Genomic DNA, 11,472 nt, shown 5'->3' with positions numbered 1-11,472 from the left:
GCAATTATTTATTCCTTCGTTGTTTCAATGACATGTGAGCTAATTGTCATGCTTCCTGAAGACCGGGTTCTAACAATCGAGAGAGTATCACTAGCATTTACCACAACTACAATATGCGAGATTACGGGAGATGGATCGTGATAATTACCATTGCGAATGACAACGCACGCGAATACTTTCTCTCCAAGAAATCGCACAAAATCCGAAAATGAAAATCCTCGACGCACGTTGACGGCAAACGTTCACGATTCAGGTGGATTCAGGCAGTTCTGCCACCATGCTGGCCATGCTGCGTGACTTTTTAACCATTTCCATGGAGCGATTTGTTTCTCAGCCTGCCTGTGATTCGTCGGTTTTGGACATCGAGATGCAAGGACAAATCATAAAGTCTGATGGAAGAGACGAATGCGAGACTCACTCGAGTCACTTTAATAGAGGTTAAGGTTATCATATTCGGGATTGAATTGAATCAATTCCTTTTAAGGCCCGATTTGAACGCGACCGATCAATCGATCTGCCGCTTCATTCTAGCAATAATAAAACCTTAAATATAATTAGCTAAACAAAATAATGTAGAAAATATAAATTGTAAGGAAGAAATAAAGATGCACAAACAGAAAAATTAAATTTAAAATAATTAAAAGTTGATATACTCATGACAAATATAAATTACATATTATTTATTATCAATTACATAAAGCATATCATTTGTAACATACACGGATTTTACACGGATTTTGCGACAATGAAATATCTTTGATAAATAAATGGAAAATATTATATAACACCCATTATTTCCAGCACCGATGTATCGAATGATCTGAAAATTCAGTGAAAATTATGTTTTTATTTTAACGCGCTTATATAAATATGTATATAGAAATTAATACACATACTTGGACTTTATCTCATCACCTGGAATGTAGAATGGATTGCAAACAGCATTGGAATATGCGGCGTGTAACTTTTTAAAAATCTGTCAACCAATTGTCAAAGAGTGCACAATATTAATTATAAATCACAATTAATAAAATATATATTAAGATTACATATAAAGTATACGAAGAGAGCTATGTTACCATTTTTATCTCGTTATCCCTTAGCGATACATTGGACGATTGTAATACTATGACAAATTTAATCTTTGTGTTTGTGGCATAACCATATCTGAAAGCAGGAATGTAACATGTTTGAAGCATAATTTATATCCGTCGTAGAGCAACACGTTACGTGCGATATTACATACATTTTGTATTCTTCAGTCGCAAATAACAAGCCCAAGTACAAGTCGCGTATATCGACTGTCGTCTTATTCCCTACGTTCAGCTTTTCCTCGATAATATCAATTGACGTGTGTACTTTGTAGTGAAACTGCAGCCCAGCGGCCTCGTCCGCGCATTGATATATTTTGATAAATTTCGGAGAGTTCTGCAAGATATTTACGTCGTTATTTGACAGAATAATTAAATGCTTTCAGCTCGTAAAGAGACTCGATTATATACATATCCTTCGTTATGCATCAGAAAATATTTTTATCAATACATCATAACCTAGAAACATCAGAAAACTCTCGTGTATACTTGCATCTTTGCCGATAACAGCTACGCAGGCGGCCATTCTACGAGATTCTACGAAAACGCAAAGAGAAATCTGTTACAATACACTACACATTTTTCGTTAAATGTATCTTTTACGCGAAGATAATCGCGAGCGCGCAATGCGAACGCTCTGCAACTTTCGGTTGACAAGCTAGGTTAGAACGACACTACTGTACTGTGTGTGTCGTCGTACGTACATACAGTCGCGCTTGAATAAAGAAAAACGCTCTTTAGATGAACAACTTTACTTACAAAGCATAAAATATAAGTGTAAATATTGGCGTGGTACAAAGGCTACGCGCTATTAGACATACAGTAAAATTCGTAACAATTACATATTGTACATTTATACAAAACACATATCGACAACAGCATGTAATTTATACAGCATTATTGGACGTAGTTGACGTACTATTTTAACCCTTTCCTTCTATTGTTGATCATAATATCTTCTCTTCAACGTTCTATACTTGCGCAACATATACAAAGCTTCCAGTTCTTTTATCACAAAATTACCATGACTTATCATCTTGTCTATCTTTTCGGGCTCGGTCTCTGTTTTATTCTTGACAAAAGCTCTCTTCAGCTTGGTCCTGAAATATTGATATCCCTTCGGATAGTCTCGGCCCATGTACAACAACTGAAAGACAATGCAATAGACAATTAATTTAGCAAATAAGAAAAAAAAATGAAGTGCTTCTTGAGTTTACTGACTTCGTAAGAAAAACATATGATATTGTGCTAGAAATGATATTGGAAGTTAAATAAGTATATAGATAGAATTTCATTACCGTTTTGTATAAACCAATAACTTTAGTGCGTTGTGACATGACATACAATCCTCTCGGTTTAGCTGCAATAACTGAATAACTTGTCAGAGCCTTGCATGCCAATTGACAATGTGATAATCATCATCTGAGATTGTCTCCATTGGAGACAGATAAAAATTGAAGAGTCTTTAATGTAAATTGTGCTTCATATAGGCGTTAAAGTTTGTTCTTTAATATATATGGAAATATATTTTACGTAACAGAAAACGCGGTACGCTTCCGATTGGTTATGCGACACGCGTTACACGAAAAATCTCTGCCATGGGACGGCACCCTAAGTGAGGTTCGAATCTTCGCTAAGTGGGGTTTGAGTCTCCGCTAAGTGAGGTTCGACTGCGCGAGCGCTATAAGCAGCGGGAGAATAAATTCAATAATAATAACCTACTCCGCTAAAATGTGGTTCGAGTCTCTGCTAAGTTAAGTTCGAGTCTCCGCTAAGTAAAGTTCGAAATTTTTATTCTCCCGCTGCACTTATAGCGCGCGTGCATTTCGAACCCCACTTAGCGGAGACTTAAACCCCACTTAGCGAAGATTCGAACCCAACTTAGCAGAGACTCGAACCACATTTTAGCAGAGAATTATTGAATTTATTCTCCTTCTGCACTTATAGCGCGCGCGCATTCGAAGTTCGAACCCTACTTAGCAGAGACTCAAACCCTACTAAGCGAAGATTCGAACCGGATACTTTTATCGCCGTCCCATGGCAGAGATTTTTCATGTAACCGATGTAACGCGTATCGCGTAACGCCTAGCTGATTGGTTACGCAATACGCGTTACGTGAAAATCTCTGCCATGAGACGGCACCCTAAGCATCCACCATGATAAATCCAGGACCGAATTGAGAAAAGTGCCTCACAAGTAATAAAATAGATAAGTAATAATATGGATTCGATAGTAAATCAATAAATTCAATATGTGAATCGAATAAAACGTTTCATTATATTATGACCGCTCTCAGGATCCTCTGACATGACAGTGACCGATGCTTAAAGTTGTCCTATTTGAACCAATCAGAAGATCTTGTGCCAAGTCGACCAATTGACAACATGGGCAATCGGGATCACTTATCACTTATCAGTTCACTCGGACACTCGACAGACTCGACTTCACGTAAACGTAATTACAAAGGAATTTCTCTTCGACATTTCCGAACATTTCCGAGACCGAACGTAAACAGATAAGAAAGTGATTCGTTGCACTGACTATTGTAATTACTCATTCGGTTATTATTGCTCTCGAGAGGCAGACCTTTTTGCGTCGCAATTGAGGTATATTTTATACGCATAATTAAATCGACATCTCCGTTCTAATAAACCATTTTATTACTATTATTTTTAACCGAGATAAATGAACATAATTTAGTTTTTTCGACAATGTAATATCGTTACCACGTGTCAGAAATTCTTCGAATTCTTTGTAAAGAATAAAACATGTTAAGCTGCTCCATATTTTACTACTCCGGTATTTGAAAGTCGTTAATTTTTTTTACATTATTTTCACACTGTTAGTAGTTATACTTTCACTTATTTCTATCTCAGTAATGTAATTTTATTTTAAAAACTGATACACAAATGTTTATTTTTTTTTTATCTAACTTATTTGTACAGTGATTTTGCCAGTTACAATATTTCTGCTACTTTGATAAATTATTTGATGATAAAATAACATTTCAATGCTGTGACAATATTTTCTTGATTAAATTATCTTTTTAATATAAAATAATGTAATAATGTACACATTAATTCCATTGCCGCATATATGATCGCCTGTCAATCAATGTAATCTGGCTAGGTCAGCTGTGTTATCAGAATGTCGATAAATACTTAAATATATACTCATCCATATGTTATGTATTTCAGAGACAGTAAAAATGTCTAATCTTAGGAATAGCAGCATACTTCTAATAGTCTGTGGTAAGTCATATACATTAGTAATTTTTTCTTTATTTGTTATATATGTATCTTTGAGAAACACACATATACATATATATATATTTAAAAAAATATTGTATACAAGAGTATATATATATAATATTTTTAAATGTTGTAGGAATATGGTGTGCAGCGGCGCTTCCCAAAGAAGCTTTGACAGCTCCAACATTCAGTAAAACATATACAGTGAAGGGAACATTGTATATACCGTATGCAGAAATTCGAGAACCTTTCTATGCATGGTATAATGGCAACAGTGGCTCCAGTAGAATAGATTATTATGGAGGTACTTGAAAATAAAATTAATTTTCTATTTATTCATTCCCTATTTTTAAATTTAATATAAACTGTTTATAGCATACATATACAACATGAGAGCAACGTATAAATCTCTATTTCTTTGTCTAATAGGAATGGTTAAAACCTTTCAATTGGCTCACAAAGGACAATATGGAGCCAGTATAAAATTAGCACCTATTACCACAGAGACTGTTAATAATGAAGAAACATGTCTTCAAGTGAATGGTACTAATGATCTTAAGATACAACCACAATCTATTATTCCAGATGCATCTGAGATGCAGGTAAATGAGATTGCAGAGTTTACATTTCTGTAATTTTATGAATTATATGTATGTACGTAAAAAAGAAAAAATGTATTAGTACTTTTAATGACATTTATATATTATTTACAGTGTATTGGAGAAGAGATGATCAATGGATTATTGTGTGAGAAATGGCGACTAGTACAAGAAATTGGGGAAAAAACAAATAAGTACACTCTCTGGATACGTTATAAGGTAAAAATAAAATTATATTTGTGTATATTTTATTAAATAAATCTACAATACCTAAAGGAAACAATCTTTGTAGAAATCGCCATATCTACCAAAGGTCAAGGAACCTATTCCTGTGAGGTATGAAATGAGAGGATTTAATAGTCTTTTGGGTTCACATTATGATCATTATTATTTGGAGTATGATTGGTACTCCTTCGACAAACCTTCCGATGATGTCTTTAAAATCATAGAAGGTATGTGAAATTCTTAATATTTATTTCTCCAGATGTTGTTAATTGATATATAAAGGCTTTTTAATTACATTTCAATAAAATTATTTGCAGATACTAAGTGTGTCAGCTTCCCAGGTCCAGGTGAAAATCACGTATACACCTTTAACCCAATGCGTGAATTCATTCATAATTATGAGGATCATTTGCATGAAGCATTTGATGAATTTAAAAAAACTCACAAAAAAACTTACAAAGATGACTTGGATCATATGTATCGCAAAGATTTATTTAGACAAAATATTAGGTATATATTTATGCTGCATAAATATTATATATACTCTAAAAATAATTGCTTCATGTAAATAATTTTTTTTTTTTTTTCAGATTTATTCATTCTACAAACCGTGCCAATTTAGGTTATCAGTTAGATGTGAATCATTTGGTGGATCGTAGCGATCTCGAATTAAAGGCTTTGCGTGGCAAGCAATACACTCCAGGCTACAATGGTGGAGCACCATTTCTACATGACATCGAAAACGAAATCGCAGATGTTCCCGAAAGTTTAGATTGGAGACTGTATGGTGCTGTAACGCCAGTCAAAGGTTTGCAACTTATTGTTGGTTAACATATTTAATGTATACATAATAATAATAATACCTATATATTATTATAATTATTATTCTTTATTTAATAGATCAGTCTGTTTGCGGTTCTTGTTGGAGTTTTGGTACCACTGGTGCGGTAGAAGGTGCATATTATATGAAGTATAATAAATTAGTACGCCTATCTCAACAGGTAAGCAGTTCGTGAAGTATAAAAATTGACTTTTTTTATTTCATCAATTACGAATTTTTACTCTGGTGAATTTATAATGCCAAGTATTATAATAATTGTATAATGGTTATATCGCCGATAAATAATATTGTGGTATTAATACTGCAGGCTCTCATCGATTGTTCATGGGGATATGGTAATAATGGATGCGATGGTGGAGAGGATTTCCGTTCATATCAATGGATGATGAAACACGGTGGCTTACCTACTGAAGAGGATTATGGTGGCTACTTGGGACAGGTAAATTATTTGATTAAATTTATTAAATACTGATGGTATCTGATCATTCATATAATTTGCATCATGTAAAACGAAAGAATCTTTTTTTGTTTCTTAGGATGGATATTGTCACATAAATAACGTAACACTAACAGCCAAGATTACTGGTTTCGTTAATGTTACACCACGCAATGTAGATGCTTTGAAAATCGCCATTGCTAAACATGGTCCTATTTCTGTTGCTATCGATGCCTCCCACAAGACATTCTCTTTTTATGCTCATGGAGTGTATTATGATCCTGCTTGTGGTAAAATACTTATAAACTTTTATTATTTATAGTGTTGAAAAAATTTGTTGAAAAAATAATTAAATTTGTCAACAATTGTTATATTTTTGTGTATAGGCAACACCGAGGATAAGTTAGATCATGCTGTTCTGGCTGTTGGATATGGTACTATGAATGGAAAAGGCTATTGGCTGATAAAGAATTCTTGGTCGAATTACTGGGGTAACGATGGATATATTCTAATGGCGCAGGAGGATGACAATTGCGGAGTTCTTCTTGCTCCCACATATGTTACTATGTAATTGTAGTTTTATTTCTAAGAATTAATGGCACATCATTTAAGCTCTCTAATATTTCCAATAGGTATGTGAATAAATACATATATTCAAATATAAAAAAATTGAGAGGCTAAAATATTTAGTTATTTAGTTACATATTTCATAACGAACAAGCTAATTAATAAATTGATGAAGATTGTATGTAGTAAAAAAAATGTGATTACTTACAATGAACGAAAATAAAACATTTTGTAATTAAAAAAGCAATTTAAACAATTTTTATTGATATCAAGAGGTGATTTTGGAAATAAAATGAGATATACAGTATATCGCAATATGTTAAATTTGAAATATGTTAACATCAGAAATAAGAATTATTTATGAAATTCAAACAGGCGTATATATACGTTTTAAATAAAACAGAATTTTAGAATATTAATTTATTTTCAGAATAGCTGATATTAAATTAGTACCATATATAATTTAACATAGACTTGATGCATAATTTTCTATCAAAGGATAAAGTTAATTACTTTCACTTTTACAATCTTTTGTTTTTTTAGACACGAGCAGTCATTACATATTATATTTTCAATTATATTTTTATTAATAGCTTTGTTAACGAATAATACGATATATTCAGAAAATTTTTATAAACTGTTTTTACACATAACGATGTCAACGTAATTAGTAATTATACTAATTCGTTTCTTCTTTTTTTATTATATTACTTAATGCATTTTTTCGTTTGTCAAATAGCCTTGTACAATTTCAAAATATGGTAATAATTATATAGTATTTTTACAAATATATAAATACTTCTTATAATGCATTTATGTCCAGTAAGATTATATGGTGTGTGTGTATAATTGATATGGATACTTTCAAAGTATACATAATGTTGCTTATATCTGCGATACAAATACTAAAGGAATGTAAAAAAATACAGATAGTATGACAGACATAGATATAAAGCGGGTATAATTAATGGAAATGTAACAAACGATTAAATTGATTCTTTGCAATAAATTTGCGCGTGGAAATATCATGGTACATTAAGCGAATCTATATCTATAATAATAATTTGTGAAAAATTATGTAAATCCGTTTACAAGTTGTGTAAAGAATATCAATGAAAAAAAATCTGTTCTGTTAGAATCTATTAGCACATACTAGTAAAAATCCTTTGATTTTGTTATTATCTGAAGAAAAAAGATGCAAACGTAGTGCGTTTAAGTACATGAAACGTATATTATTTTATATTTATATATGTATATATAATATATTTTTCACAGATTCCGTTTCTCGGTTTTATGTATAGTACACGTGACTAAGTGCCAACACTAAAAAACCGCACGAAAGAGAATCTTATTATACATGAATCTTTGTTCTCCAAATTTTTTGCTATCGCTAAAATTTTACTTTCTTTCTATATCACTTGCGGACGAGACGTCCGACCGAACTCGCGAATTTTAATATCGACGAGCATATATAACTACGACAGTTGCGAAAGTCGACTTTTTTCTTTTACGTATATTACACACGGTAAAAGTTATAGGAATGATAAAAGAGCTGAAAAAGAAAGTGAAGGAATGTATGTGTGTGTATGTATGTGTTAAGCATGGTTTTATCGCTAATTTTTCTTGCTAATCGTACAGAAATACGCGCCATGCAATTTTCCATATGACCGAAATGTTTTCTGATATAAACTGGTTTTCGTGTATGCTTTTGATTAAAGGAATCCCATTTCTAAGGCAGTATATAGGGCTTGAGTGTCTGAATGACTATTTATCCTCCAAAAGGGAAAGTTATGCGCCCGCGCTGCCGTTTCCTCGTCTGAATCATCTCCTATCACCACGTACGTGCATCTGCGGCCAAATCGAGCGACCACCCTACCGAAACAGCTTTCCTTTCCTAAAACAAAAATGTTATTTTGCTACAACGAAAATAACGTAAAAAATAACCAAATAATATGCCCGCTTTATGTGTGATCAAGTGATATAGTTAATATAGTTATACATTATTTGGATTGTTATTTAATTATTTCTTTCTATATTTAATTACCAATTTTGGAGGCCGAGTATATATTCTCTATGGGAAATATTCCGCCGATGCCAAATAACAGAACTTTGGAGAGCGTGGGTACCAGCTGCGTGGTCGTCACTAGAATGTTGATGCAATGGCTTCTCTTGTTGATAATGTTCAGACACTTCACTGCCGACGTCAACCAGTTATCCGTCAACATTTCGATCTCGGAACGTAGCTGCAGCCACTGCTCGCGCTTGGCTGTACCTAGGAGGCCACCCACGTTGTTCCGATAATTGCAATAAATTTCCTTGATTTTACGATAACGAAATGCTAGCTTCCTCATCCAGTCAACACCTCCTCGCACACCGGATGCCAAGCATATCCCATTGTTCGCAGTCGCGCACTGGAAACCGTCGGTCGCGAAATTGTAGGATGACAGGTCCTGCCCGTTGTCGTCCGACGAAACATCGTCTATATGCACCTGATCGCAATCCTATAAAAGAAAAAGTAGTACGCTAAATTACAAATTTGCATTTGCGTTTGAAAATACGGGTAATATATATCATGCGTAATTGTCACGGCATATATTGTAAAGCACGTGGTCCAAATATGGTCCATCTAGGTTTGGAATTTCTTTTTTATTTTCGAAAATATTGAGAGAAAAATTCATTGTGTTCTGAAGCTGAAATCCCATATTGTGTTATATCAGGTAGTCATGCAGATGTTTTAAAGAACATATGGTCAACTCATGGATCCTCTCAGGAAACGAACCGCATTGGACATTTAGACCAAATATCTCAAATATTATTTGCAAATTTATAAATAGTATTGATAAGTAACATTTTGTAATATTTATACTATTTTTTAGAAAGTACTTTTTTTAAGAAATAGAATAAATAATTATATAATCGTTAAGATTATATATATATATAATATTGTCCGGAATGTTAATTAAGCAATTGTGTAAAATAGTTAAATATTTTTTTATACCTTGGAATATCTATAAAAGCTATTCAAATATTCTGCCTCTGCGGTAAGTCATCCTGTATAGAATTTATACATGCCAGGAAATTTCTATCACCTCGACGTCATTGAAGAAAAAGTGCGCATCCGCCAAATTGAATATCATCTCTTCCATTCTGTACCCCACTTGAGCCAGATGATTTGCATCCTTACGGTTCTTGGTGGCAAAATGTCCGGTTAGTAGGGAGTGAAACACGATTATGGTTTCGTCGAGGTCCCAGATGAATATACGCTCGGGGCCGGCTTCCGTCGTGTCCGCGGAACCGATACTGTTTCCGCTTCCGCTCTGTCTTCTTCCGCGCCTGCAGGGCTTCGTCGTTGCTACTATATAAAAATCGTCATACACATTATTTCATCAATATTCATTTCTTCATCGTTATACATATACGTTAAATTATTTCTTTCACATATTTTTGAAAAATATATTATGCAAGATTATATTATATTACCTTCGATATTTGCGGTTTCCCGTGCGGTCAGATCGCTCGCATCGTGCGTCGTTGGATCTAACGTGAGCGCGGATTTGGTCGAATCTTCTTACGCATACAAAATAATGTTAATTGCGACTGTTTGGTAAAGGCCACTAAACACGCAAGTGATTTTTGTTTGAATTGTAAAACTTCTTATTTATATCATTCACTTATTTTGGAGGAAATTTAGAATATTTAAGTTTCAGAATATTAATGCAGTATATTTTAACATTAATATTTAAAATTAGATTGAAATCATCTTCCAATTAAATGACTAATACAAAAGTTTTATTTTTGTACCACTGTCCTTTTCCAACAGTTCGTGTATGTAACTATTTTTTACCAAGGCATCTTACAAGAAATTTCATTTATATCTTGCAAGAAATAAGAAAGCGCGGTCTAACAATAAAAAATTACCAGCGAAGTTGATGTTTCCGATATTAAACGAAGCTGGCGGTGCATGATAACCGGGCATAGGATAATATCCGGAATACTGGAGCGGTACCCTGTCGTTTCCGTACAAACTACTGCTGTAAGCGCTATAGTCTAATTTCTGCGGAAAAAGAGTAGAAATGTTTTATTTGAGAACCCAAACCAAGGAAATATTTTAGAACGTGAAATTTAACGTTATTACGTCTGCCCTTACTTGAGAGGCCGATGATATATTTTGCGCCATGTTCGGGAAAGTCGTCCCGCTATTGTAACTGGCATAGGACGGATACTGCGTCATCGAGCTTGACGATGTGTAAGAGCTTAAGTACGAACTCTGCAAGCTCGATGCGTTTTTCGAAACTGTTGTTGATCCGTAAGGCGGCGAGTTGTATAGGCTGCGGAACAGAAAGAACCGTGACGAAGCTAATTTTTTTTTTATAAAACTCATTTATCCTAATCACATTGATTTTATAAATGTAACACGTACGCATCCCAGCGATTAAACAACGAAACTGATTTTATTTAAAAA

At 33.6% G+C, this 11,472-nt stretch overlaps 5 protein-coding genes across 15 annotated transcripts in view; 1 reads left to right on the top strand and 4 right to left on the bottom strand.

Moving 5' to 3' along the window:
- The window catches only part of LOC105458540 (T-complex protein 1 subunit beta), a 3,206-nt gene extending 2,907 nt beyond the window's left edge, over nucleotides 1-299 (bottom strand). The window contains exon 1 of the mRNA XM_011703929.1: nucleotides 149-299. Within this exon, the coding sequence (XP_011702231.1) occupies nucleotides 149-151 (3 nt within the window). The 5' untranslated portion in view covers nucleotides 152-299. The remainder of the gene's footprint in view (nucleotides 1-148) is intronic.
- A 351-nt stretch (nucleotides 300-650) lies between these two features.
- Nucleotides 651-1,772, bottom strand: LOC105458537 (trafficking protein particle complex subunit 2-like protein). Of its 2 annotated transcripts, none has more exons than XM_011703927.1 (5): nucleotides 1,581-1,772; nucleotides 1,247-1,428; nucleotides 1,080-1,167; nucleotides 897-976; nucleotides 651-820 (listed from the first exon to the last, which is right to left on the bottom strand). In XM_011703927.1, the coding sequence occupies exons 1-5, from the start codon at nucleotides 1,584-1,586 to the stop codon at nucleotides 778-780; spliced, it is 399 nt and encodes a 132-aa protein (XP_011702229.1). In that variant the 5' UTR covers nucleotides 1,587-1,772; the 3' UTR covers nucleotides 651-777. The 2 variants fall into 2 exon arrangements, with proteins under 2 accessions (XP_011702229.1, XP_011702228.1); XM_011703926.1 differs by having other exon boundaries at nucleotides 1,585-1,771.
- Nucleotides 1,773-1,827: 55 nt separating this feature from the next.
- LOC105458538 (LYR motif-containing protein 5) lies at nucleotides 1,828-2,691 on the bottom strand. Its single transcript, XM_011703928.1, has 2 exons — nucleotides 2,390-2,691; nucleotides 1,828-2,238 (listed from the first exon to the last, which is right to left on the bottom strand). The coding sequence occupies exons 1-2, from the start codon at nucleotides 2,426-2,428 to the stop codon at nucleotides 2,029-2,031; spliced, it is 249 nt and encodes an 82-aa protein (XP_011702230.1). The 5' UTR covers nucleotides 2,429-2,691; the 3' UTR covers nucleotides 1,828-2,028.
- Nucleotides 2,692-3,474: 783 nt separating this feature from the next.
- On the top strand, nucleotides 3,475-7,205 carry LOC105458536 (digestive cysteine proteinase 1). The gene is made up of 12 exons (XM_011703925.1): nucleotides 3,475-3,697; nucleotides 4,289-4,342; nucleotides 4,479-4,646; nucleotides 4,772-4,944; nucleotides 5,056-5,160; nucleotides 5,234-5,393; nucleotides 5,484-5,676; nucleotides 5,757-5,974; nucleotides 6,067-6,167; nucleotides 6,315-6,446; nucleotides 6,544-6,733; nucleotides 6,830-7,205. The coding sequence occupies exons 2-12, from the start codon at nucleotides 4,300-4,302 to the stop codon at nucleotides 7,012-7,014; spliced, it is 1,668 nt and encodes a 555-aa protein (XP_011702227.1). The 5' UTR covers nucleotides 3,475-3,697; nucleotides 4,289-4,299; the 3' UTR covers nucleotides 7,015-7,205.
- Nucleotides 7,206-7,608: 403 nt separating this feature from the next.
- LOC105458534 (eyes absent homolog 4) overlaps nucleotides 7,609-11,472 on the bottom strand; it is a 17,067-nt gene continuing 13,203 nt past the window's right edge. For 8 of the 10 annotated variants that reach the window (XM_011703918.1, XM_011703919.1, XM_011703915.1 and 5 more), the window contains 6 exons: nucleotides 11,158-11,338; nucleotides 10,929-11,064; nucleotides 10,491-10,577; nucleotides 10,100-10,365; nucleotides 9,055-9,511; nucleotides 7,609-8,904 (listed from right to left, as the gene is read on the bottom strand). In XM_011703918.1, coding sequence (XP_011702220.1) covers nucleotides 8,723-8,904; nucleotides 9,055-9,511; nucleotides 10,100-10,365; nucleotides 10,491-10,577; nucleotides 10,929-11,064; nucleotides 11,158-11,338 — 1,309 coding nt within the window. In that variant the 3' untranslated portion in view covers nucleotides 7,609-8,722. The remainder of the gene's footprint in view (nucleotides 8,905-9,054; nucleotides 9,512-10,099; nucleotides 10,366-10,490; nucleotides 10,578-10,928; nucleotides 11,065-11,157; nucleotides 11,339-11,472) is intronic. The other 2 variants (XM_011703923.1, XM_011703922.1) reach the window with 2 other exon arrangements.

The sequence above is a fragment of the Wasmannia auropunctata genome, unplaced genomic scaffold (genome assembly GCF_000956235.1).
Source record: "Wasmannia auropunctata unplaced genomic scaffold, wasmannia.A_1.0 LD334508.1, whole genome shotgun sequence".
In the NCBI taxonomy this organism is placed as follows: domain Eukaryota; kingdom Metazoa; phylum Arthropoda; class Insecta; order Hymenoptera; family Formicidae; genus Wasmannia; species Wasmannia auropunctata.
This window is presented reverse-complemented; position numbering and strand designations above follow the sequence as displayed.

Coding starts and splice junctions, on each gene's coding strand:
- LOC105458537 (XM_011703926.1), bottom strand. CDS start 1,617: ATGGCCGCCTGCGTAGCTGTTATCGGCAAAGAT. Junction 1,429..1,584: donor TAGCTGTTATCGGCAAAGAT/GCAAGTATACAC, acceptor AATATCTTGCAG/AACTCTCCGAAATTTATCAA. Junction 977..1,079: donor GGGATAACGAGATAAAAATG/GTAACATAGCTC, acceptor ATTGGTTGACAG/ATTTTTAAAAAGTTACACGC.
- LOC105458538 (XM_011703928.1), bottom strand. CDS start 2,428: ATGTCACAACGCACTAAAGTTATTGGTTTATACAAAACG. Junction 2,239..2,389: donor TTATTGGTTTATACAAAACG/GTAATGAAATTC, acceptor ATTGTCTTTCAG/TTGTTGTACATGGGCCGAGA.
- LOC105458536 (XM_011703925.1), top strand. CDS start 4,300: ATGTCTAATCTTAGGAATAGCAGCATACTTCTAATAGTCTGTG. Junction 5,677..5,756: donor TTATTTAGACAAAATATTAG/GTATATATTTAT, acceptor TTTTTTTTTCAG/ATTTATTCATTCTACAAACC. Junction 6,168..6,314: donor TAGTACGCCTATCTCAACAG/GTAAGCAGTTCG, acceptor TTAATACTGCAG/GCTCTCATCGATTGTTCATG.